The sequence below is a fragment of the Scyliorhinus torazame genome, chromosome 1 (assembly GCF_047496885.1).
Source record: "Scyliorhinus torazame isolate Kashiwa2021f chromosome 1, sScyTor2.1, whole genome shotgun sequence".
Taxonomy (NCBI): domain Eukaryota; kingdom Metazoa; phylum Chordata; class Chondrichthyes; order Carcharhiniformes; family Scyliorhinidae; genus Scyliorhinus; species Scyliorhinus torazame.
This window is the reverse complement of record NC_092707.1, coordinates 396,990,274-397,015,672: the sequence shown is the minus strand read 5'-3', so window position 1 is coordinate 397,015,672 and position 25,399 is coordinate 396,990,274. Positions and strand designations below refer to the sequence as shown.

General features: G+C 46.7%; 1 protein-coding gene across 6 annotated transcripts in view; it reads right to left on the bottom strand.

The window, feature by feature from the left end:
- ccdc28a (coiled-coil domain containing 28A) overlaps positions 1 to 23,125 on the bottom strand; it is a 61,258-nt gene extending 38,133 nt beyond the window's left edge. For 4 of the 6 annotated variants that reach the window (XR_011948645.1, XM_072513559.1, XM_072513592.1 and 1 more), the window contains exons 1-2: positions 22,750 to 23,119; positions 15,231 to 15,433 (exon numbers count right to left, since the gene is read on the bottom strand). Coding sequence is in view for 5 of the 6 variants with exons in the window: in XM_072513559.1 (XP_072369660.1) it covers positions 15,231 to 15,403 (173 nt within the window). In the remaining variant the exon portion in view is untranslated. Of the gene's footprint in view, positions 1 to 15,230; positions 15,434 to 22,749 lie in introns of all 6 variants that reach the window. The other 2 variants (XM_072513583.1, XM_072513575.1) reach the window with 2 other exon arrangements.
- Positions 23,126 to 25,399: the final 2,274 nt, after the last annotated feature.

The following is a 25,399-nucleotide window of genomic DNA, read 5'->3' as shown; positions in this document are numbered from 1 at the left end:
TTTGGCATTTTTGCATTTGTTCTGATGAGTGCAAGATGAAAAGCTTTGGCAACAGGTCTCTCTTTTCAAGAGATTTAATCACTCCTGTTTCTATCCCATCACAGATCTTCCCTTCTGTTCCTTCCATCATATCAAACCCCACCCCACCATAGAATCCAATTCGGCCCACTGGGTGTTAGAGTTCTTTGAAGAGATAACAAATAGGTTAGAACAAGGAGAGCCAATGGATGTTATCTATCTTGACTTCCAAAAGGCCTTTGATAAGGTGCCTCAAGGGAGACTGCTGAGTAAAATAAGGGCCCATGGTATTCGAGGCAAGGTACTAACATGGATTGACGATTGGCTGTCAGGCAGAAGGCAGAGAGTTGGGATAAAAGGTTCTTTTTCGGAATGGCAACCGGTGACGAGTGGTGTCCCTCAGGGTTCAGTGTTGGGGCCACAGCTGTTCTCTTTATATATTGACGATCTAGATGACGGGACTGGGGGCATTCTGGCTGAGTTTGCCGATGATACAAAGATAGGTGGAGGGGCAGGTAGTATGGAGGAGGTGGGGAGGCTGCAGAAAGATTTAGACAGTTTAGGAGAGTGGTCCAAGAAATGGCTGATGAAATTCAACGTGGGCAAGTGCGAGGTCTTGCACTTTGGAAAAAAGAATAGAAGCGTGGACTATTTTCTAAACGGTGACAAAATTCATAATGCTGAAGTGCAAAGGGACTTGGGAGTCCTAGTCCAGGATTCTCTAAAGGTAAACTTGCAGGTTGAGTCCGTAATTAAGAAAGCAAATGCAATGTTGTCATTTATCTCAAGAGGCTTGGAATATAAAAGCAGGGATGTACTTCTGAAGCTTTATAAAGCATTAGTTAGGCCCCATTTAGAATACTGTGAGCAATTTTGGGCCCCACACCTCAGGAAGGACATACTGGCACTGGAGCGGGTCCAGCGGAGATTCACACGGATGATCCCAGGAATGGTAGGCCTAACATACGATGAACGTCTGAGGATCCATTCATTGGTGTTTAGGAGGTTGAGGGGAGATCTAATAGAAACTTACAAGATAATGAATGGCTTCGATAGGGTGGACGTAGGGAAGTTGTTTCCATTAGCAGGGGAGACTAGGACCCGGGGGCACAGCCTTAGAATAAAAGGGAGTCACTTTAGAACAGAGATGAGGAGAAATTTCTTCAGCCAGAGAGTGGTGGGTCTGTGGAATTCATTGCTACAGAGAGCGGTGGAGGCCGGGACGTTGAGTGTCTTTAAGACAGAAGTTGATAAATTCTTGATTTCTCGAGGAATTAAGGGCTATGGAGAGAGAGCGGGTAAATGGAGTTGAAATCAGCCATGATTGAATGGTGGCGTGGACTCGATGGGCCGTATGGCCTTACTTCCGCTCCTATGTGTTATGGTCTTATGGCCTGCACTGCCCCTCCGAAAGAGCACCCTACCTAGGCCCATGCCCCCATAACCCCACCTAATTTTTGGACACGAAGGGACAATTTTAGCATGGCCAATGCACATCTTTAAACTGTGGGAGGAAACCGGAGAATCCTGATGAAGCCCAAGCAGACACGGGGCAGACGGCGGAATTGAACCCGGGTCCCTGGCACTGAGGCAGCAGTGCTAACCATCGTGCCACCATGTGCCCTACCTCCCCCTGCCCCTTCACTTGCTTAAAACATGTTAAATTATGACTTCCGGGTGCGGCGATGACCAGCTGAGTCGCACGTTTCGGCAGCTCCCTGTGAAACGGACTTTTGGGCTCTTGATAGGAGCCCCAACGGCAATTTTAACGGCTGAAAACACCGTGCGGTAAACCAGAAGGGTGTTCCCCCTGGACACGGATGGAAAAAGGAGTGGAAAGTGGCCGGATTGCAGCGGATCCTTTGGAACAACGGCAAGGAAGGCAAGCAGAAACCAAGATGGCGTCGGAAGGTGGCAGTTTCATATGGGGCCCTGAACAACAAGAGTTTTTGAAACGCTGCGTGGAGGAGATAAAAAAGGAAATGAAGAAAGAGTTGTTGGCCCCGATATTACAGGCGATTGAAGGGCTGAAAGAGGAACAAAAGACCCAGGAGCAGGAGCTTCGGGTCGTGAAGGCGAAAGCAGCAGAGAATGAAAACGACATACAGGGCCTGGTGGTGAAGTCGGAGATACAGGAGGCACACCAGAAACGATCTGTGGAGAGGTTGGAGGCACTGGAAAATAACGCAAGGAGGAACAACTTGAGGATTCTTGGCCTTCCTGAAGGTGTGGAGGGGGCGGACGTCGGGGCATATGTGAGCACGATGCTGCACTCGTTAATGGGAGTGGAGGCCCCGACGGGTCCGTTGGAGGTGGAGGGAGCATACCGAGTTATGGTGCGAGGACCGAGAGCAGGAGAAGCTCCCAGAGCCATAGTGGTGAGATTTCTCCGTTTTAAGGATAGAGAAATGGTCCTTAGATGGGCGAAGAAAACTCGGTGTAGTAAATGGGAGAACGCGGTGATCCGCGTCTATCAAGATTGGAGTGCGGAGGTGGCGAGAAGGAGGGCGAGCTTTAATCGGGCCAAAGCGGTACTTCACAAAAAAAAGATAAAGTTTGGAATGCTGCAACCGGCAAGACTGTGGGTCACATATCAAGGGAGGCACCACTACTTTGAGACGGCGGATGAAGCGTGGACTTTTATTGTAGAAGAAAAATTGGAATGATTGGACTACGAAAATGAACGTTTGGACAAAGTGGTGGGACGAGTGGGGGGGGGGGGGGGGGCGAAGAGGGATTGTATGATTAATCCTGCGGTATGGTAACTTTTCTTTCTCCCACAGGTGGTGATGGGGGAGGTGGGGAGGGAGAGGAGATGGGGCGTTGGCCATGGGAGGCGGGGCCGAGGGAGAGGCGCGGGCTTGGTTCCCGCGCTATGATAATTATGGCGGGAATAGAGAAGCAGGAAGGAGGGGGCGCCGCACGGGGCGAGCCGTGATCACGGGGGGAAGCCGAGGTCAGCCAGAGTTTGCTGACTTCTGGGAGCAACATGGGGGGAGTAATTACGCTAGCGGGGGGTCTAGCGGGGGGGGGGGGGGGGGGGGGGGGGGGGAATTACTGGGTTGCTGCTGCTGGGGAAAGGGGGGAGTGGGTGTGGGAAAGGATGGGCGGGGGGGCACCGTCTGGGAGAAATACAGCCGCGTGGGAACTGGGCGAGAAGCTGGAAAAAGATGATGGCTAACCGGCAAGGGGGGGGGTGGGAAGCCCCCCAACTCGGCTGATCACGTGGAACGTGAGGGGGCTTAACGGGCCGATAAAGAGGGCACGAGTACTCGCACACCTTAAGAAACTTAAAGCAGATGTGGTCATGTTACAGGAAACGCACCTGAAACTGATAGATCAGGTTAGGTTGCGCAGAGGATGGGTAGGGCAGGTGTTCCATTCGGGGCTGGATGCGAAAAACAGGGGGGTGGCTATATTAGTGGGGAAGCGGGTAATGTTCGAGGCAAAGACTATAGTGGCGGATAACGGGGGCAGATACGTGATGGTGAGTGGCAAATTACAGGGAGAGATGGTGGTGTTGGTAAACGTGTATGCCCCGAATTGGGACGATGCCAATTTTATGAGGCGAATGCTAGGACGCATCCCAGACCTAGAGACCGGAAAGCTGATAATGGGGGGGGGAGACTTTAACACGGTGTTGGAACCAAGGCTGGATAGGTCGAAGTCCAGGACTGGTAGGAGGCCGGCAGCAGCCAAGGTGCTTAAGGATTTTATGGAGCAGATGGGAGGGGTGGACCCGTGGAGATTCAGTAGACCTAGGAGTAAGGAGTTCTCGTTTTTCTCCTATGTCCATGAAGTCTATTCACGCATAGACTTTTTTGTGTTGGGTAGGGCATTGATCCCGAGGGTGAGGGGAACGGAATATACGGCTATAGCCATTTCGGATCATGCCCCACACTGGGTAGACTTGGAGATAGGGGAGGAAACAAGAGGGCGTCCACCCTGGAGAATGGATATGGGACTAATGGCGGATGAGGGGGTGTGCTTAAGGGTGAGGGGATGCATTGAAAAGTACTTGGAACTCAATGACAATGGGGAGGTTCAGGTGGGAGTGGTCTGGGAGGCGTTGAAGGCGGTGGTTAGGAGGGAGCTGATATCAATAAGGACACATAAAGGGAAGCAGGAGAGTAAGGAACGGGAGCGGTTGTTGCAAGAACTTTTGAGGGTGGACAGACAGTATGCGGAAGCACCGGAGGAGGGACTGTATAGGGAAAGGCAAAGGCTGCATGTGGAATTTGACTTGCTGACCACAGGCACTGCAGAGGCACAATGGAGGAAGGCGCAGGGTGTACAGTATGAATATGGAGAGAAGGCGAGCAGATTGCTGGCACACCAATTGAGGAAAAGGGGAGCAGCGAGGGAAATAGGGGGGGTGAGAGACGAAGATGGAGAGACGGAGCGGGGAGCGGAGAGCATGAATGAAGTGTTTAAGACATTTTATAAAAAATTGTATGAAGCTCAACCCCCGGATGGGAGGGAGAGAATGATGGAGTTTTTGGATCGGCTGGAAATTCCCACGGTGGAAGAGCAGGAAAGGATGGGATTGGGAGCACAGATCACGGTAGAAGAAGTGATGAAAGGAATTAGGAACATGCAGACGGGAAAGGCCCCGGGACCGGACGGATTCCCAGTTGAATTTTACAGAAAATATTTGGACTTGCTCGCCCCGCTACTGACGAGGACCTTCAACGAGGCAAAGGAAAGGGGACAACTGCCCCCGACTATGTCAGAAGCAACGATATCGCTTCTTTTAAAGAAGGAAAAGGATCCGCTACAATGCGGGTCCTACAGACCAATCTCCCTCCTCAATGTAGATGCCAAGGTCTTGGCCAAGGTAATGGCAATGAGAATAGAGGAATGTGTCCCGGGGGTGGTTCATGAGGACCAAACTGGGTTTGTGAAGGGGAGACAGCTGAACACAAACATACGGAGGTTGTTAGGGGTAATGATGATGGCCCCACCAGAGGGTGAAATGGAGATAGTAGTGGCGATGGATGCAGAGAAAGCATTTGATAGAGTGGAGTGGGATTATCTGTGGGAGGTGTTGAGGAGATTTGGGTTCGGAGAGGGGTATGTTAGATGGGTGCAGCTGTTGTATAGGGCCCCAGTGGCGAGTGTGGTCACGAATGGACGGGGATCGGCATATTTTCAGCTCCATAGAGGGACAAGGCAGGGATGTCCTCTGTCCCCGTTACTGTTTGCACTGGCGATTGAGCCCCTGGCGATAGCGCTGAGAGGTTCCAAGGGATGGAGGGGAATACTTAGGGGAGGAGAAGAACACCGGGTATCTTTATATGCGGATGATCTGCTACTATATGTGGCGGATCCAGCGGAGGGGATGCCAGAAATAATGCGGATACTTGGGGAGTTTGGGGATTTTTCAGGGTATAAATTGAACATGGGAAAGAGTGAGCTGTTTGTGGTGCATCCAGGGGAGCAGAGTAGAGAAATAGAAGACCTACCGTTGAGGAAGGTAACAAGAGACTTTCGTTATCTGGGGATCCAGATAGCTAAGAATTGGGGCACATTGCACAGGCTAAATTGGACGCGGTTGGTGGAACAGATGGAGGAAGATTTCAAGAGATGGGATATGGTAGCATTGTCAATGGCAGGGAGGGTGCAGGCAGTTAAGATGGTGGTCCTCCCGAGATTCCTTTTTGTGTTTCGGTGTCTCCCGGTGGTGATCACGAAGGCTTTTTTCAAAAGGATAGAAAAGAGTATCATGGGTTTTGTTTGGGCCGGGAAGACTCCGAGAGTGAGGAAGGGATTCTTACAGCGTAGTAGGGATAGGGGGGGGCTGGCACTACCGAGCCTAAGTGAGTATTATTGGGCCGCTAATATTTCAATGGTGAGTAAGTGGATGGGAGAGGAGGAAGGAGCGGCGTGGAAGAGATTAGAGAGGGCGTCCTGTAGGGGGACCAGCCTGCAGGCTATGGTGACAGCCCCATTGCCGTTCTCACCAAGGAACTATACCACGAGTCCGGTGGTGGTAGCTACACTGAAGATTTGGGGACAGTGGAGACGACATAGGGGAAAGACCGGAGCACTGGGGGGGTCCCTGATAAGAAACAACCATAGGTTTGCCCCGGGGGGAATGGATGGGGGATATGGAATGTGGCAAAGAGCAGGTATAACGCAATTGAAAGATCTATTTGTGGATGGGAAGTTTGCGAGTCTGGGAGCGCTGACCGAGAAATATGGGTTGCCCCAAGGGAATGCATTCAGGTACATGCAATTGAGGGCTTTTGCGAGGCAGCAGGTGAGGGAATTCCCGCAGCTCCCGACACAAGAGGTGCAGGACAGAGTCATCTCAAAGAAATGGGTGGGGGACGGTAAGGTGTCGGATATATATAGGGAAATGAGAGACGAAGGGGAGACTATGATGGACGAACTAAAAGGGAAATGGGAAGAAGAGCTAGGGGAGGAGATTGAGGAGGGGATGTGGGCAGATGCCCTAAACAGGGTAAACTCGTCGTCCTCGTGCGCCAGGCTAAGCCTGATTCAGTTTAAGGTATTACACAGGGCACATATGACTGGAACACGGCTCAGTAAATTTTTTGGGGTGGAGGATAGGTGTGCGAGGTGCTCGAGAAGCCCAGCGAATCATACCCATATGTTTTGGTCATGCCCGGCACTACAGGGGTTTTGGATGGGGGTGACAAAGGTGCTTTCGAAAGTAGTAGGAGTCCGGGTCGAACCAAGCTGGGGGTTGGCTATATTTGGGGTTGCACAAGAGCCGGGAGTGCAGGAGGCGAAAGAGGCCGATGTTTTGGCCTTTGCGTCCCTAGTAGCCCGGCGCAGAATATTGCTAATGTGGAAAGAAGCCAAGCCCCCGGGGGTGGAGACCTGGATAAATGATATGGCGGGGTTCATAAAGTTAGAGCGGATTAAGTTCGTCCTAAGGGGGTCGGCTCAAGGGTTTACTAGGCGGTGGCAACCGTTCGTCGAATATCTTGCGGAAAGATAGATAGGGGAGAACAAAGAAGGCAGCAGCAGCGGCCCAGGACTTTGGGGGGGGGGGGGGGGGAAGAGAGGGATGGGGGGGGGGGGATGGGGGGGGGGGTGGCCTGAGACAAGGCAGTTGCCAATTAGGGCTAGTTTTTATTTTTTGTTATTTAATATTTATTTATTTGTTGTTGTTTTTGTTTAAATTTTAAAAAGGTCATTATTATCTGTATTGTTACAATGTTGTGTAAAGGATGCACAATGTACTGTGTTGGTTGACCAAAAATTTTCAATAAAATATTATTTAAAAAAAAAAACATGTTAAATTATTAACTTCAGTTCTGAAGAAAGGTCACTGATCTGCAACGTCAACGGTTTCTCTTTCCAGCATTTGCTGTTGTCATTTCAGAATTCCTGTACTTGCAGAATTATATTTCTGTTAAGGTTCCACCCCTGCCTATTACAACAGATTTATTATCCCATTAATAATACTCTGAAGTGCCTAACTCTATAAACGTAGACTTTTACAGCCCATTACAACACCCTAAATCAGTCATCAAACTGATGCTGTACAGTCACACAGCCACCATTTGCCTAAACGGTCAATTTTCATCAGGAGGTAGTGAGGGAGGAAGAGATAGGAAGCAGTAACAGGAAGGAAATCACAGCTCAGTCTGACCCTCTCTTCACTCGATGCACACTGACACGTTACTACTAGCTGATATTAATGAAGGGCAGGAGCACCATTTGATTCCTCTCCCCCTCTACCATCATGCAGGGTGAAGCTTGTTAACTTAAGAGATGGGGGAAAATCAGGAATGTCCTGGATCAGCTACGTCAGTAAAAGGCAGGTTAGGGAAATCTGGAAATGGGTCTACTCTGGTCTGTACCAAACCAGGCATTGCACTTACCAACCAAACCTTCAGACAAATTCCAGAGATCTAGTTAAAGGACGAGGCAGAACGTAGATGGATATCCCTCCTTCCAGCAAAAACCGCTTGGACATTCCTAGGACTTTTGGTGCTTATACCAGCTTTGCTGGTTTATTTTTCTTTCTGAAAAAAGCAAAACTGGGGTGAAAACTGGTCTTAGCCTCACATTCTTGGGAGCTGAAGGGCAGGGAGCACGGAGTAGGCACAAAATGGATTCAGGTACGAAAGAAGGGCAGTGGGTTGGGGAACACGATTGGAAGTAACACACCAGGACTTGGGTGTAGCAATAAATAAGAGGATTGGGAGAAAACTTTAAAACAATGCACAAAGATTTAGGAATAGGGTGGGGTGGAAGAACTTGATGCTAATGACTAAACAAAACATGCAACCTTTTAGGATGGGAGTGGCAGAAAGAAGCATCATTAGTTTAACTAGAAAACCTAATCTAATATTAATGGCGATAATAAATATCAAATGTTGCTTTAATGAGGTGTCTCAAACTCAAATGAGTTGTTCTCAAGAAGCCAAGATCTGCAACACCAGTTATTAAGAGCTCCAGCACACTGTTTCTCAAGTTGGCCACTTGAGCCAAGTTGCGACAGTTTTGAATAGACAGATTTAGAAAAGGAAGTGGTGTGGGTGTCGTGCGAAGACAGGACTAGACCCAGCTTGGAAGCAATATGGTTGGATAGCTGATGGGCAATCATCGTCTAGACTTGTATGGTCAAGGCATCAGCAAGTGAAAGCATAACGCAAGAATGTTATAAAAGTGAAACAAAGCTAGTCTCGCTTTGAACTGATGCTGGAAAAGACTTTCACTACGTTCGATCTGCCCATCTGCCTCCATTAATAAGTCACAACGCGAACAGCTTTGTGCATTTTTTAAAAAAATAGACAACCATGAGATTGACATTGACCTCTTAGATTTGCCTGATGCAAAAGGATTAAATATTGCACTCAGAACGTTCCAGATTGCAGGAGAAGCGCCCAATGTCTGCAACCAGCTTTTAAATCGAGAATGCCAGCCGCATCCGGTGTTTGAATGGAACGATGTAGTCTTCCAGCCAGAAGCGGCAGCAGAACGGCCACGCGCCCAGCACGTACACGGTTGTCATGCGGCCTACACGTCCGTGCTTATCAGCAAAATCACGGAGGAGAGATTCCTCCATTTTCTAGCTGCAAGCAAGGCAACAGGACTGTGAAGAACTGAAGATGGATCGTTTTGTTATAAGGAATAGAGGGCCAGAGATACAAACAGGCCAGGATCTCTCAACAGAATCTGCTGGGAGGATGGCTCAAGACAGTCCATGGCCAGACAAAAGCAGTGCTGGTGTTAACTCTGTTCAGAGCGCCAGGGCCTCTGGTGAACAGCCAACAAAGAGAAAACTGAAATCGGCAACAAAGCAGTACAAAGATGAGTTCTTTTTAAATGTTTTAATTGTGCCAATGCAATTCAGGGTGCAAATCCCACGTTTGTTATATGCAGAGATGTACTGGCAAATGAGTTTAAAACCGTAAAACTTCCAGCGGCATTTGAAGACTGAGCATGGCGAGGACAAACCTCTTGACTTTTTTCCCCAAAGGGTGCAGCGAGAACGTAAATCATCAGCTGAAGTCCTTAGCAGAAAAGTAACTGACAAAGCAAGTGAGATCGCGAGGACCAAGTGGGTCCCGGGAGTAAAGCTTGAGAAACACTGGGCTAAAGGGCATCAATACTATGGGAAAAGAACAGCAAGCTACAACACTGATATCCTACCACAAGAGGGAGATGGGCTAATTAGAGCCTCCTGTCATGCTGGGCTGCTTCCAGCATCTAAAGCTGGCAATGAGGAACTGCCTTTTTAAATTTAAATGATCCAATCAGTGGACGTTGATTTTGGCATTTTGATTGCACGAAATAGAATGTACGACTCTAATTGGAAAGTTCCCTCTCCCCACACAGTGATGATAAGCAGGCCCTCAAACCAAATTACTAACAGCATTTTCATTTTCACAAATTATTAATGTCAGAACTTTCCAAAAATTTTTGAACTGCACAATTTAATAATAGTCTTTTTATTGTCACAAGTAGGCTTACATTAACAATGCAATGAAGTTACTGTGAAAATCCCCTAGTCGCCACATTCCGGCGCCTGTTCGGGTACACAGAGGGAGAATTCAGAATGTCCAATTCACCTAACAACACGTCTTTCGGGACTTGTGGGAGGAAACCGGAGCACCCGGAGGGAATCCATACAGACACAGGGAGAACGTGCAGACTCCGCACAGTGACCCAGCGGGGAATCAAACCTGGGACCCTGGTGCTGTGAAGCAACAGTGCTAACCACTGTGCTACCGTGCCGCTTCAATTTGCACTCGTATTGCTGAATGCCTCTTACAGTCCCTCTGCTCAATTGAATTCATGCGGTGAATCTCATTCATAGTCCTCTATAAATCCATTCCACCCAATCATCCGGTTTGTTTATTTTTTAAAAATACATAGTTTATCATCACTGATTGCAAAAGTGGATTAAGTATTTTCAAAACATGAAACAGCACAAAAGGTGGACGTTTGATCCAATGTGTACATGCTGGTTCTATATAATTAGTCCCACTCTTCCTGCTCTTTCCCCATAACCTCAGTAATGTTTTCCTTAAAGTACTTATCCTGATCATAACAGTGAGCTGTATAAAAGAAAATCTCAACTCCCCTTTCGTTCTATTGCCAATTCTCCTCAATCTGTGCCTGCCGATTACCGACCACCCTGTCACTGAAAACATTTAATCATCATTTATCACAAATAAGGCATCGAATAAGGTTTTTAAATAGTTAAAGAAAGACTAGTTGCCAGAGTCTTTTTCTAAAACAGGATGACAGATTAACTAACTTCAGCACCTGCCGCTGTCAAAACAATTTATATTGTTGTACAGCTTTTAATGCAGGAAAACATCCAAGACACTTCACAGAGGCGTAATCAGAGAAAAGGAATGCCAAGTCCCAGGAGAGGTGACTGTGAGCTAGGTCAAAGGGATGAGTTTTAAGGAAGGTCTTGCATGGAGAGAGAGGAAGAGGTGGGAGGGTTGAGAAAATTCCAGATTGTGGCAGCCGATGGCACAACTCCCACCATGTGAAGAAAGGTGGGATGGATAAACAAGAAGCCAGGCTCAGACACAGTGACGATTTGTGATGCCCTCCATGTTCAAAGAGCCTACTGACATCTATTATCTTGGTTTATCAGACCAAAGCGTGGACATGAAATGCAAAGTCTCTCAACGTACACAGCTCATTCGGACACAAGCTCAGAAAACAGATTTGCCAATGGAGCAAAGGTCAATATATGGAGTTAAGTTCCAAATCAGCCGTGATCTATAGGCCGGTCCTCACGGGGCCGGGAGGGTGGTTCAAATCTCGCTACTGCAGATGGTGAAATCAGAATTCATTAAAAAATCTGGAATTAAAAATCCAATGATGACCATTAAACGATTGTCGTAAAAACCCATCTGGTTCACTAATGTCCTTTAGGGAAGGAAATCTGCCATCCTTACCCGGTCTGGCCTACATGTGGCTCCAGACCCACAGCAATGTGGTTGACTCTTAACTGCCCTCTCAAGGGCAATCAGGGATGGGCAATAAATGCTGGCACAGAGTGCGACGCACACGTCTCATGAATTAATTTTTTTTTTAAAAATGAGACTAACAATCCAGAGCTCTGAGGACATAGGTTCAAATCACACCAGAGCAGTCAATAAAATTTAAATTCAATTAATAAATTTGGAGTTGAAAAGCCAGACCGTGCCAACAATGATCATTTGTTGTCAAAAACTATCATTCAGGAAGGAAATCTGCTGTCTTTACCTGGTCTCACATGTGACTCCAGACCCACAGCAACGTGGTTGGTTCTTACCTGCCCTCTGCAATGAGCTAGCAAGCCACTCATTTCAAGGGAAATACAGGATGGGCAACAAATGCTGGCCTTGCTAACGATGTCCATGTCCCATGAAAGAATAAAGCAAACCTTGTTAATGAATGGCAGAACATGCTCGAAAAACTGAATGGTCTACTCCTATACCCATGTTCTTTCACTACTTCCTCTCTTATCACCACCAAGAGAAACAGGAAATCACAGAACAAATCCAGGCCCAAACACTGTCCCATGCTAGGAAAGGTGCATTTGTCACTGCAAACGGCACGGATATTGTATAGAACTGAGATGTGGCACCCTAACACCTTCAGTGCTGTCACTCAGGCTCCATGTGTTGATGCCAATAGGCGGCACAATAACACAGTGGTTAGCCCACAGCGGCAGGGTCCCGGGTTCGATACCCGGCTTGGGCCACTGTCTGTGCGGAGTCTGCACGTTCTCCCAGTGTCTGCATGGGTTTCCTCCGGGTGCTCCAGTTTCCTCCCACAAGTCCCGAAAGACATGCTGTTAGGTGAACTGGACATTTTGAATTCTCCCTCCGTGTACCCGAACAGGCGCTGGAGTGTGGCGACGAGGGGATTTTCATAGTAACTTCATTGCAGTGTTTTGTTTTTAAATTTAGAGTACCCAATTCATTTTTCCCCCAATTAAGGGGCAATTTAGCATGTTCAATCCACCTACCTTGCACATCTGTGTGTTGTTGGGGCAAAATCCACGCAACCACGGAGAGAACGTGCAAACTCCACACGGACAGTGACCCAGAGCCGGGATCGAACCTGGGACCTCGGCTCCGTGAGACTGCAGTGCTAACCACTGAGCAACCGTGCTGCCCTGCTTCATTGCAGTGTTAATGTAAGCTTACTTGCGACAATAATAAAGACTATTATAAAGATTAGAAAATTCATAGACTATCATACAAAATAAGAACTGGAGTCGGCCATTCAGCTAATTGAACCTGCTCTACCATTCAATAAGATCATGGATAATCATATTGTGTCATAACTCTTTCTTTCCTGACTGCCTCCCAGGTCATCAAAAATCTGTCTAACTCAGTCTTGAATATATTCAATGACGCAGATCCCACTGATCTCTGGGGAAGAGAATTCCAAAGATTAACGGCACTCAGAAGAAATTGCTCCTGATCTCGGTATTAAAAATGTATTTATTTTTAAAAACACGGGGCGGAATTTCCCCCCCCACGCCGGGTGGGAGAATTGCCGGGGCGCCGCGCGAGTCCCGCCACGCCGCCCCGGCACCCGCAGGCGATTCTCCCCCCCCCCCCCCGCCCCCCCCGCAAACCGGCGCGGCGAGAATCACGGCTGGCCGCTCGGAGAATCGCCACTCGCCATTTGTAACGGGCGAGTGGTGATTCCCCGGCCTGGATGGGCCAAGCGGCCTGCCCAACACGACAGGTTCCCACTGGCGCCGTCCACACCTGGTCGCTGCCGGCGGGAACGGCGTCGATCGGCAGGCCGGCCCCACTGAAGAAGGACCTCCTTCCCCCCGCCGCCCCGCAAGATCCATCCGACATTTTCTTGCGGGGCGGTCGCGGGGTGGACAGCAACCGTGCATGCGCGGGTTGGCGCCGGTCAACCTGCGCATGCGTGGATGACGTCATTTACGCGGTGCCCCTTTTACGCGGCAGCAAGGCCCAGCGCGCGGAAATGCCGACGCCGCTCCTAGCCCCCCCGGGGACGGGAGAATAAGGGGCTGGGAGCGGCCTCCGACGCCGGAGTGAAACACTCCGGTTTTCACTCCGGCGCCGGGACTTAGTCTCCCGATGGGAGAATTGCGCCCACGGTGTCCTCGAGTTCTAAATTCTCCCAAGATGGGAAAAGCCCGCTCAGCATATGATGCAAATTAACTCTTCAAAAACAATGTTCAAGGGGCAGCACAGTGGCAGCACTCCAGTCTCACGGCGCCGAGGTTCGATCCCGGCCCTGGGTCACTGTCTGGGTGGAGTTTGCACATTCTCCCCGCGTTTGCGTGGGTTTCGCCCCCACAACCCAAAGATGTGCAGCGTAGGTGGATTGGCCACGCTAAATTGCCCCTTAATTGGAAAAAATGAATTGGGTACTCTAAATTTATTTTTAAAAACACAATGTTCTACAGCTCAAAATACTGTGGCCAGACACAGAACAGGTCTGAAGGACAATGTCTATTATTGAACTGCACCACAGTATAACAAGTGGGGATTGCACCACACCCATAATTAGGCTTTATTCAAATCCTGATGACAACACAAAACTGCAACTGATGTCATTGAAATATTGTTCTCCATTTAAAAGAAAATAAGCCCAGCCTGCATTCCTCCAGCTTTACATTAGAACACCTCCAAAGTCCCTACATTTTTTTTTGCCACAAGCTCAAAGTGTGAAATTCAGTAGGGTCCATCAAACAAGTACATTAAAAGGAGTAACAGCCATAGATTTTTCCAATGTTGTAAACTGAATAGTTTCAGTTACTAAAAGCTTGTTCAGATCAGTCTACAAGATTCAGCTGGCATAGCAAGTGATAAACGGGTGTTCTTTCAAACTGGGATTTGGCTTAGAATCAAGTCAGATTGATACCATGCAAATCTTTCCTCTGACTTGGCCAGACTTAAACTTTTCAATACTATTCCTTCCTTGCACAAAACTGCCTGTGACGAATTAGCAATCTCACTGGTACCTTATTCTCGTTTACACACTCGCTCTCTCTTCTATGTGCCCTGCCCAATGTTTGCATAACTCTTGCACAGGGAGATCACCAGGCTTGACGTAATGCTTAAATATGGTCAGACCAGTGCACTGTACAGCCTCAGCAAAACCTGCACTACACTGTTATGGTTGTATGTCCGAGAAACAGGCACTCACTTTGAAAGAACTTAGCAGCACAGGATTTCGTAAAGTGCTTCCAACATGCTGCAGTAAGGGGAGCTCTTCTGAACTGTTGGTAGCAAATGGTGCTTTAACTGAATTTGACGGTCGTTTACCTCATTTGGGAGCTCTTGATGTTCAAACGTTGGTTTGGGGTGGGGGGGGGGAAAAGAGAAATGTTACATTGCCCCTCACTCATCTCGATGAGGAACAATATATATAAAATTAAAATATAAAGACAGATAAAAATGTTAATTTTTAGGATATACTTCAGCAATTACTACAAAGCCTTACAATGTGTAGATGAAATGAACGAGTAGGATTAAAACACAATTGGTTTATTAATATCCTTTAGAGAAGGAAATCTGCAAACCTTACTCAACCTGATCTGTGATTCCAGTCCCATACCAAGACAGTTCACTTTTGACCGCTTTGGAGGTAGTTAAGGCAGTGGTTGATAAAGAAGGCCCACTAGCACCACCATCTCAGGGACAACTGGGGACGGGCATTAAATACCAGCCTCATCAGTGATGTCCACATCGCAAAAATAAACTTTAAAAAATGTATTATACCTTTTCAGCTTTTGTTTTGGAGCAGCTGTCTGTGAGCCAGTGCTCAAGCCCACACTCTTAGTGGGCAAGCCCACACTCTTAGTGGGCACAGTATTTTTCTTGTTGCCCACTGGAGGAATATGCTGATGTGTAGAGGCCTTGGGACTCCTGCGCTTCAGTTTCTTCTCCTCCATTCTGTCTGCTATTCAGATGGCAAAATCTGCCTGCATGAAGACAATATAAATAAATGTTACAAAGGCTTAAAACTAGGTACCTAGTTCTGGTTGTTCTAGAACAAAATGAGAAATTGGATTGGATTTATTGTCACGTGTACAGAGATACAGGAAAAGTATTATTGTGCGTACAGTCCAGACAGATAGTTCCATACATGAAAAAACATAGGACATACATAAATACACAATGTAAATACATAGGCACAAGCATTGGGTGAAGCATACAGGAGTGTAGTACTACTCAGTAGAGACGATGTATGAAGGGATCAGACCAGTCTATAAGAGTCATTCAGGAGTTTGGTAGCAGTGGGGAAGAAGCTGTTTATGAATCTGTTAGTGAGTGTTCTCAGACTTTTGTATCTCCTGCCGGAAGAGGTTGGAAGAGTGAATAACCTGGCTGGGAGGGGTTTTTGATTATGCTGCCTGCTTTATGCTGTAGACAGAGTCAATGGATAGAAGGAGATTTCGCGTGATGGACTGGGCTGTGTTCACGACTTTGTAGTTTCTTACGGTCTTGGGCCGAGCAGTTTCCATACCAGGCCGCATGCGATGCAGCCAGATAGGATGCTTTCTATGGAGCATCTGTAAAAGTTGGTATGAGTCAATGTGGACATGCCAAATTTCCTTAGTTCCCTGAGGAAGCATAGGCACTGTTGTGCTTTCTTGGTCGTAGTCGATGTGGGTGGACCAGGACAGATTGTTGTTGATGTGCACACCTAGGAATTTGAAGCCATCAACCATCTCCACCATGGCACCATTGACGCAGACAGGGATGTGTACGATACTTGGCTTCCTAAAATCAATGACCAGCTCCTTAGTTTTGCTGATGTTGATTTACAGAATGAGAAAAAAATTACCCTTCTTGTGTCTGAAATAGGATATCCCTTACTTTTACACTGTATCCCCTGGTTGTATTCTCTCCCACAAGGGAAAATCACCTCAGCATCCACTCTGTCAAACCCCTCAGGATCTTGTATTTCAATAAGATCACCGTTCATTCTTCTAAACTCCAATGGATACAGGCCCAATCTTTCCTTACAAAGTAACTCCTTCATCCCGGAAAAAGTGTGAGTGAACCTTTTCTGAACAGCTTCAAATGCAATTTTGTTCTTTCTTAAGTAAGGAGACTAAAACTGTAGAGTATTCCAAATGTGGTCTCACCAACAACTGTAGCAAAACATTCCTTCTGCAATAAACAATAACACTCCATTTGTCTTCCTAATCACTTGCTGTACCTACATACTAACTTTGTGATACATCAGGACCGGTTACCGAGATCCCTGTAGCTCTCTCAATTTGGAGCTGTTTAGCAAAGGGCTAATTCGCTGGCTTTGAAAGCAGACCAAGGCAGGCCAGCAGCACGGTTCAATTCCCGTACCAGCCTACCCGAACAGGCGCCGGAATGTGGCGACTAGGGGCGTTTCACAGTAACTTCATTTGAAGCCTACTTGTGACAATAAGCGATTTTCATTTCATTTCATTTAAATATTCTGCTTTTCTATTCTGCCAAAGTTCACATTTTGCCACATTATGCTCTATCTGCCAATCTTTTGTCCACTCGCCGAACCTACCTATATGCCTTTGCAGGCTCCTTATATCCTTTTCATAATTTTCCTACCTCACTTTGTGGCATCAGCAAAGTTAGCAACTATACATTCAGTTCCTTCATCAAAATCGTTGATAATGATTGTAAATAGTTGAGATTGGTTCCTGTGGCACTTCACTTGTTAAATCTTGCCAGCCTGAATGTGACCCATTTATAATGAGACTCAGTTTCCTGTAAACACACCAATCTTCTATCCAGACTGACATATAATCCTGAGAAATGTGTTACAAATGCTAATATGACATCTTTCCTATGAAACTCTGATACATACACATCTTGGAGTTAAGTATTTGCACGCAATCCTATGAGATTACACGGCTACCTGATGACATTCTACTCTTACCTTCTTTTCAGGAAACAAATAAACATGTACAATGTCTTCCTGATCTGGCAGGCGCCACTTGATATAAAGTACAGGTTGGGACCCACAGGGAAAATTCACACCTCAGATCGCTCAGGATCATGTTCTGGCTGGTGGCTCAGCCACAAGTACGGGTATTCATTTGCTTTGAGTTCTCCATTGCAAAGCCCCAGCAACAGAAACAAGAACCAAAATTCAAACGAACATAGAAGGTTAACACTGACAGCTTGAAAAGAAAGAGCCAACGGCATTGTTGCCGTTTCATCACTGACTTAAAATACCACACATATATATGCATACAACAATTGGAAAATCTCCCTAAAAATGTGGAACATGCTAAGTAGCACAAGGAATATCGAAGGTCAATAGTAGATACATTTGAGGAACATGAGGGAGAAAGAATACAAGTTAGGTTAGACGAACGAGAGTGGGAGGAGGCTTGTGTGCAGCATTAACATCTGGATAGACTAGTCAGGCCAAAAAGCAAATAATATTAACTTCCTCTTTGAATTAAGTGAGTATATTCTTGGTGTTGGCACACAGTCACAGGCCAATTGTAGCAATCACACTGCTACTGGTCTATTGCAACATAGCTGGCAAATATAAATTTTGAATGTCTAACTTTTAACCCATTTTCCTGATTTGCTGTCTTCTCACACCCACCCATAAATATTTATTTGTACTTGTGCCAACTTTGCTCTGTGGCTAGTTAGTAGGTGAAGCCAGTCAGGATCAACTTTCACTCAGTCATGCAATCTGCCTAGCACACATTTCTAACCCCACCATCACTGTGGCTTTGTAGTGTTTAATGAGCTCGGAGAGGCCAGAAAGAAACAGGGAGGCATCAATGTTTCTGAAGCGAATAACAATTCCCAAGACTGACATTGCCAAAGTACATCTTCTCTAATTTCTCAAGGCTTTACACGCTATGGTACAGTGGGTTAATGCTCCACACTGTACGTACACAGTGATACACAGTAGAACCAGATTACACGAGCAGGTTGTCCACAAAGGAGTAGGGATGTGGAAGAGGTTGAAAGAGAGATAGATATTCCTTTATAGTGCTTTATCACATATTTATAACCAATTAATTACTATTGATGGGCCGTTACTTTTATTGTCCAGGCAAATACATCAGTGAATTTACATGTAGCAAGCAAGACAAATAGGTTAATTTATTGGTGGTAGTTGTTGAGGGAGGAGATTTTTTTTTTTTTAAAAGAGGCTGTTTATTAAAGTTTTTCATATTATCAAGAAGAATACAAATATTACAAAGAAATAAATATCTAACATTAAACACAATCCCTAAAACCCCCAATAGCTGACTGTGTCTAGATGTTTGAAAAAGGGGATGAACGGTTACATCTCAGGTAGAATCTCTCCACTGAATCCGATGGTAAATTAAATTTTCTCCAAGTGCAAGAAGGACATTAAGTTCCCTAAGCAGCCAGAGGCACAAGGCGGAACGGGAGCCCTCCAACCAACCAATATCTGCCAATGGGCTATCAGTGAGGCAAACACAACAACACCCACCTCTACCCCAGAGTGAATAGCCAACAAATCCTAAACCCGAATATGGCTACCAACGGACATTGGAGTAAATCCAACTGGATGACATGGTGCTAAAAAGGAAGTCCAGAAACTAGCGAGTTTGGGGCAAGATCAAAACATATGTGCACGATTCGCCGGGGCAAGCAAACAGCGATCACATATGTTTTCAATACTAGTAAAAAACCCACTCATCTTTCCTTGGTCAAGTGTGGCCTATGCAGCAACTTAAATTGAATTAGGTTCAACCTGGCACATGAGGACGTGGAGTTGACGTTGTAAAGAGTCTCTCTCCAAGCCTAGTTAGCCCAGTTCACTCTCCCATTTCCCTCTCACCTAGTCTAGCGGGGAGGGATCAGACGAGAGAATGTGGCCATATAGGTCTGAAATTGACATCCTACCTGGCTGAGCCGAGGATAGAACCTCCTTCAGCACGGAGGAAGGGAATGTCGCACAAGTGTCATGCAAGAGTGCCTTTAAGAAATGGATGTGTAAGCAATGTACCTTTAAGAAAATAGTGATGTCAGAGTGGGTGGGGCTGGGCTTTAGGTCAGCCATTTTACAGGTTTTTAGTTTCAGTTTAAAAGCAGTGTGTGTGTTTCCAGAGAGCTGCAAATTTTGCAGTTTGGTTTTGCTGAGCAGCTAAAAAGTGCCTGGCTGGTTTTGCTGAGAGCAGTTTAAAAATAGAAAGCCAGTTTGCGACAGTCTCGGCCATTCTACAGAAAATATATATATATAGCCTTTAACCTGATGTGATACTGTTTAAAGGTGTGAAGTCTCTTGGAAGTTTGAAGGAACATTTTAAGGAATTATTTACTGTTGCAATATTTTCTGAGTTCTCTTTGAAGTAAGGGGTGTTAATAGATCCAATGTTTATTTAAGATGTTAAGTTGAGTTCATGGAATAAACAGTGTTTTATGTTTAAAAACCCACGTGTCCATAATTGTAATCCCACACCTAGGGAAAAAGCAGTGTGCTCGGAAAAGCAACAAATCCATTAAAGGGTGAGGTTGGTTGAACTCCATGATACATTTTGGGGTTCTGAAAAGCCTCGCCCATAACACATCCGAAATTGTGAACTCAAAAGTAGCGAAAAAGACTAGAGTTGGCCAGCTGAAATTTGTCCATGGATTCACTAAAACCGGCAAACCTCCCCTCCCCGATCAGGTCACCAAAGTGCACAAGTTCCTTTAGTTTCCACAAATCAAATGTTGAGTCCAGCCCAGAAGGCAAAAGAAGTTGGTTGTACAGATAGGGGCCAGGGAAGACAGAGAAAGGAGTTTACAATGTTGTTGAAACTGTTTCCAGATTCTAAGAGAGGAGACTACCACTGGGTTTGAGGAGAATCTAGTGAGAGAAAAGGGCAATGGTGCAGTAACTATGGCAAGAGAGTGGGTGTACTGCAAGAGCGACCTCCATTTGGCACCAGATTGAATCGGGATCACTGATCTACAATAGGATATGAGCAGCCCAATGGTAAAACAATACGTTTGGGAGGGCCTGTTCGTCTATCCCTCTAGCAGCGTGCTGCGGATTCTGGGACTCTTGTCCACCCATATAAAAGCAGATATCAATTTATTAATCTCAATAAAGAAGGATTTGGGCAGGAAAATGGAGAGGCATTGAGAAAGAAAGAAAAACCTAGGGAGTATGTTCATTTTTATTGATTGAATCCTGCCCGCCAAAGATAGAGGAAGGTTTTTTACACTATTGATTAGACTTGAATAATTCAACTTGTGAAGTGAGGCCCAGTTGTGGGCCACCCTGACCCCCAAATACCTAGTACTCCTATTCAAGGCAGAGTGGCCCCTGTGTAAAGTGTCCGTGTGAATGCTCGCCGTAGGGGCATTGTATAACAAGTGGACCAGAGACATAAATTTATGGCCAAATCTAAATCTCCCGAGAATCTCAAATAAATAGTCCCATTTCACCCTGTCAAAAGCTTTCTCAATGTCAAAAGATACCATCACCTCTGGCTCAGATACAGGGAAGGGGGAAAAGAATAACATTCAATAGGTGGCGTATGTTCGCTGATGATTGACAGCCCTTTACAAAATCTGTTTGATCCTCCTAAATTATACTTGGAAGACAAGGCTCCAACTGGAGCAGCAAAACCTTAGCAAGCAGCTTAACATCTGTGTTTGAAAGCGAGATTCAGGTCCTTGTCCATTTTAAGAAGCAAACAAACAGAGGCTTATGCAAGGATCGGAGGAAACAAACCGCAGGACAGATATTAAACATATCTAATAGCAAAGGCGTGAGCTGTCCCGAGAATTTGATCGGAAAACAATCCAGAGCAGAGGCCTGCATCAGCCCAATGCAAGATCTTGTTGGGATGTAACGGAGAGTTCAGCTGTCCGTGGAGAGTTTGCACGTTCTTCCTGTGTCTGCGTGGGTCTCACCCCTACAACCTAAAGATGTGCCACGCTAAATTTACAAACTCAATGGGCTAAATGGCCTCCTTCTTCACTGTAGGGATTCTCTGATTCCCAAGAAAGGTTATTGAGGCCAAGGTATTGACTTAATTCGAAAAAATGGGCAGAAGAATTAATTTATGCAATGGCAATCATTCCAAACTGCTATACTGTAGAAAGCAAAGAGAAAATGCTGGAAAATCTCAGCAGGTCTGGCAGCATCTGTAGGGAGAGAAAAGAGCTAACATTTAGAGTCCAGATGAGCCTGTCACAGCTGGAGATGTGCTTTGGCACAGCCTCAGCTGTGACAAAGGATCGTCTGGACTCGAAACGTTAGCTCATTTCTCTCCCTACAGATGCTGCCAGACCTGCTGAGATTTTCTAGCATATTATCTTTGCTTTCAGCATCCACAGTAATTTACTTTTATCCAGTATTTTATACTGTAGAAAGCACTCCCTCTGAGCAGTTAGAAAACTAGTTTGAGTAAGGCACTTTACACTGAGAAAATGAATCTGCTTGGGATGCCCAGGGGGGGAAGGGGGGGGGGCATTAAAATGTGATGTTCGAGAGTGGAGAGCATGGAGTACCAACTTGGCTCAGTTGGCAGCACTCTCATCAACTCTTAAGGCACTTGGTTAACTCATTGTGGATTGGATTTGTTTATTGTCACGTGTACCGAGGTGCAGTGAAAAGTATTTTTCTGCGAGCAGCTCAACAGATCATTAAGTACATGGGAAGACAAGGGAATAAAAGAAAATACATAATAGGGCAACACAAGGTAAACAATGTAACAACATCGGCATCGGATGAAGCATACAGGGTGTAGTGTTAATGAGGTCAGTCCATAAGAGGGTCATTTAAGAGTCTGGTAACAGCAGGGAAGAAGCTGTTTTTGAGTCTGTTCGTGCGTGTTCTCAGACTTCTGTATCTCCTGCCCGATGGAAGAAGTTGGAAGAGTGAGTAAGCCGGGTGGGAGGGGTCTTTGATTATAGGAGGGGTCTTGGATTGGAGCACAGAAGCTAAACAACCACTTCAATGTACTACTGGCAGTGTTAGATTGTCAGAAGTTCTCTTGTCTTTCACACAACAAAGGAAGCCCTGTCCAAACGCTCTATCCCTCCAAATGTACTTCATCGGCTGTAAAGCATTTGAAGATGTCCTTAGGTAGTGAAAGACACCATATGAGGAAGGTCATTTTAGAGAGCACTTTGAAAAATAGCAGGGTGTGGCAGCCAAGAGTCGCCCTCCATCCAAACAGCTCGCCATTTATTGTGAGAGTTTGCGAAAACAAGGGAAAGACCATCCTGAGGACAGTAATGGATTGTACAGTTGGATGGGTTGAGGACAGACAACATAAAACGCAGGCTCTTTCCTTACCGGGATTCCTCACCTTCTGGTGGCTATGCTGCAGAGGATGGCGTTGGGGCTGAGGACATGTTGGCTCTCCGAGGCCCCCGGGTGAGTCGCTGTCTTAAGCGGCCACAAAAGGAGAGACCACTGGGGGGGGGGGGGGGGTCGTGTCGGGCCTAGGCCAAGAGGCTCCTTGTAGTAATGAGAGTGAAAGAACCCGCCTCCACAGGAGCAGCTACCTGACCGGCCTGTCTTCCATCTCCCAGACCTGGGGAGTGTGACCGGCGCCCGCAGCCCGACTCCCTCACCTTAAAGCCGGAGTTCCCCAGGCCTGAGTTATCAGGCCAAGGCTCCGGTTGCCATGGCGCCTCTCGCTCTGCCGACTCCGGCTGTGCCGTTTGGCCCCGGAAGGGTGTGTCGCCGGCCGCGCGGCACGCCGGGAGTCGTAGTTCCCGTCCGACTGGCGCGGAGGCGAACGCCGAGGAGAGCAACTACACTCCCCAGAGAGCCCCGCGGCGGCCAGCAGAGACAGGTACAGGTGTGTCAGAGAGAGAGAGAAAGGAGGATGCTTCGGCGAAAGTCGCCATTCCCGCAAAGGAATCATAGGCTGCTCTCCCCTTTGAGAGAGAACTGACAGATGGTGATTTAACCTGAGGTTAATTCTCAAGTGAGAGGCAAAGTTGAAAATGCGCCAGGGCCTTTATAAGTAACCTCAGCTGGTACAGGAATTTAACCCACTCCTTTGCCATCACTCTGCGTCATGACCCAGCCAACTGAGCTAACTGGCCCCTGAGGATGCTTCAATACAATGTTATGGACAGGACGGGGATTAAATTCAACAGCACTGATTTCTCCTCTCACCACCTTTCATAAAAAGAGTTCTGATTTGTTTCCCTCTTTATAAGCAGTGACGTATTTCCCAACCTCTCGGTTTCGGTGCAATCCAAGTCTCCTTTAATAACTCCACAGTAAACCCGTGATAGAATTCACTCAAAGGGTTAGTTTATTTGCACACACTAAAACACGGGAGAAGGGTGCAACGTTGCCTCCTTTGCAATTATACAATAAAAGAAGGACAGAAAAAAGAAAGATTTACAGTGTGAGACCACAGAGAAAATAAATATTGTTCCATGTGGGTCCCAGAATTAAAGTCCAATGAGTTATTCCTTCATGGAGGTCAGCGGGTTGAAAACCAATGCTGTACAATTCACTTTTCCATGGTATTGACTTCACATGATGAGATAAACACGCAGAAATGCATCGGCCTAAAAGGCAATGGGACAGAATTTCCAGGAGAGGCAGTGTAAATGGGAGTCAGGTATCCAACTGGGCCAGAGCTCCTTGACTGGGAGGCTGCTCGTCAGATGATACAAAAACAGACAGAAACTTTGCAGTTGAGCAAGGCAATATTACTGGTTTAACAAGCCAGAGCCCCATGTCACATAATTCATACCTCGCCACACTGTCTTTGACAAAGGACATATATCCTTTGTCTGGGTCCCCGAGATTGTTTTTTTAAAAATATATTTTATTAAAGTTTTTTTGATCAACCAAGAATTTTCCATTTTTTACAACTTTGTAACAATATATACATTGATTGTTTTAAAAAAATAATATATTAACTAACGGCAAGTGCCAACACAAATAAGAAACAGAAAGAAATAGTAACATTGAAAAGATAAATATGAACAGCAAATATGTAACAACACACAAAACCCCCCCCCGAAGACCCGAATGCACCTTCCCCCCCTCCCCCCCCCCCCCCCCCTGGGTTGCTGCTGTTGTCTTTCCTATTTCCCCTTATCGCTCTGCGAGATAGTCGAGGAACGGTTGCCACCGCCTGGTGAACCCCTGAGCCGAACCTCTTAGTGCGTACTTTATCCGCTCCAATTTTATAAACCCTGCCATGTCGTTTATCCAGGCCTCCACGCCCGGGGGTTTAGCTTCTTTCCACATAAGTAGAATCCTTCGCCGGGCTACTAGGGACGCAGAGGCCAAAACATCGGCCTCTCTCGCCTCCTGCACTCCCGGCTCATCTGCAACCCCAAATATAGCCAACCCCCAGCTTGGTTCGACCCGGACCCCCACCACCTTTGAAATCACTTTTGCCACACCCACCCAGAACCCGTGCAATACCGGACATGACCAGAACATGTGGGCGTGGTTCGCAGTGCTTCCCGCGCACCTCCCGCACCTATCCTCCACCCCAAAAAACCTGCTCAATCTTGCTCCCGTCATATGCGCCCTGTGTAGTACCTTGAATTGGATCAGGCTGAGCCTGGCACACGAGGACGAGGAATTTACCCTACTTAGGGCATCTGCCCACAGCCCCTCCTCAATCTCTTCCCCCAGCTCCTCCTCCCATTTTCCTTTCAGTTCTCCCCCTCGTCTCTCATTTCCCTATATATATCTGACACCCTGCCATCACCCACCCATGCCCCCAAAATCACTCTGTCCTGGATCCCTTGCACCGGGAGCTGCAGAAATTCCCTCACCTGTTGCCTCACAAATGCCCTCACTTGCATTTAACGAAATGCACTCCCAGGTGGCAACCCGTATTTTCCTACCAGTGCTCCCAGACTCGCGAACGTCCCGTCCAAGAACAAGTCCTTCAGTTTCGCAATTCCTGCTCGCTGCCAAGATTGAAATCCCCCGTCTATCCTTCCCGGGACGAACC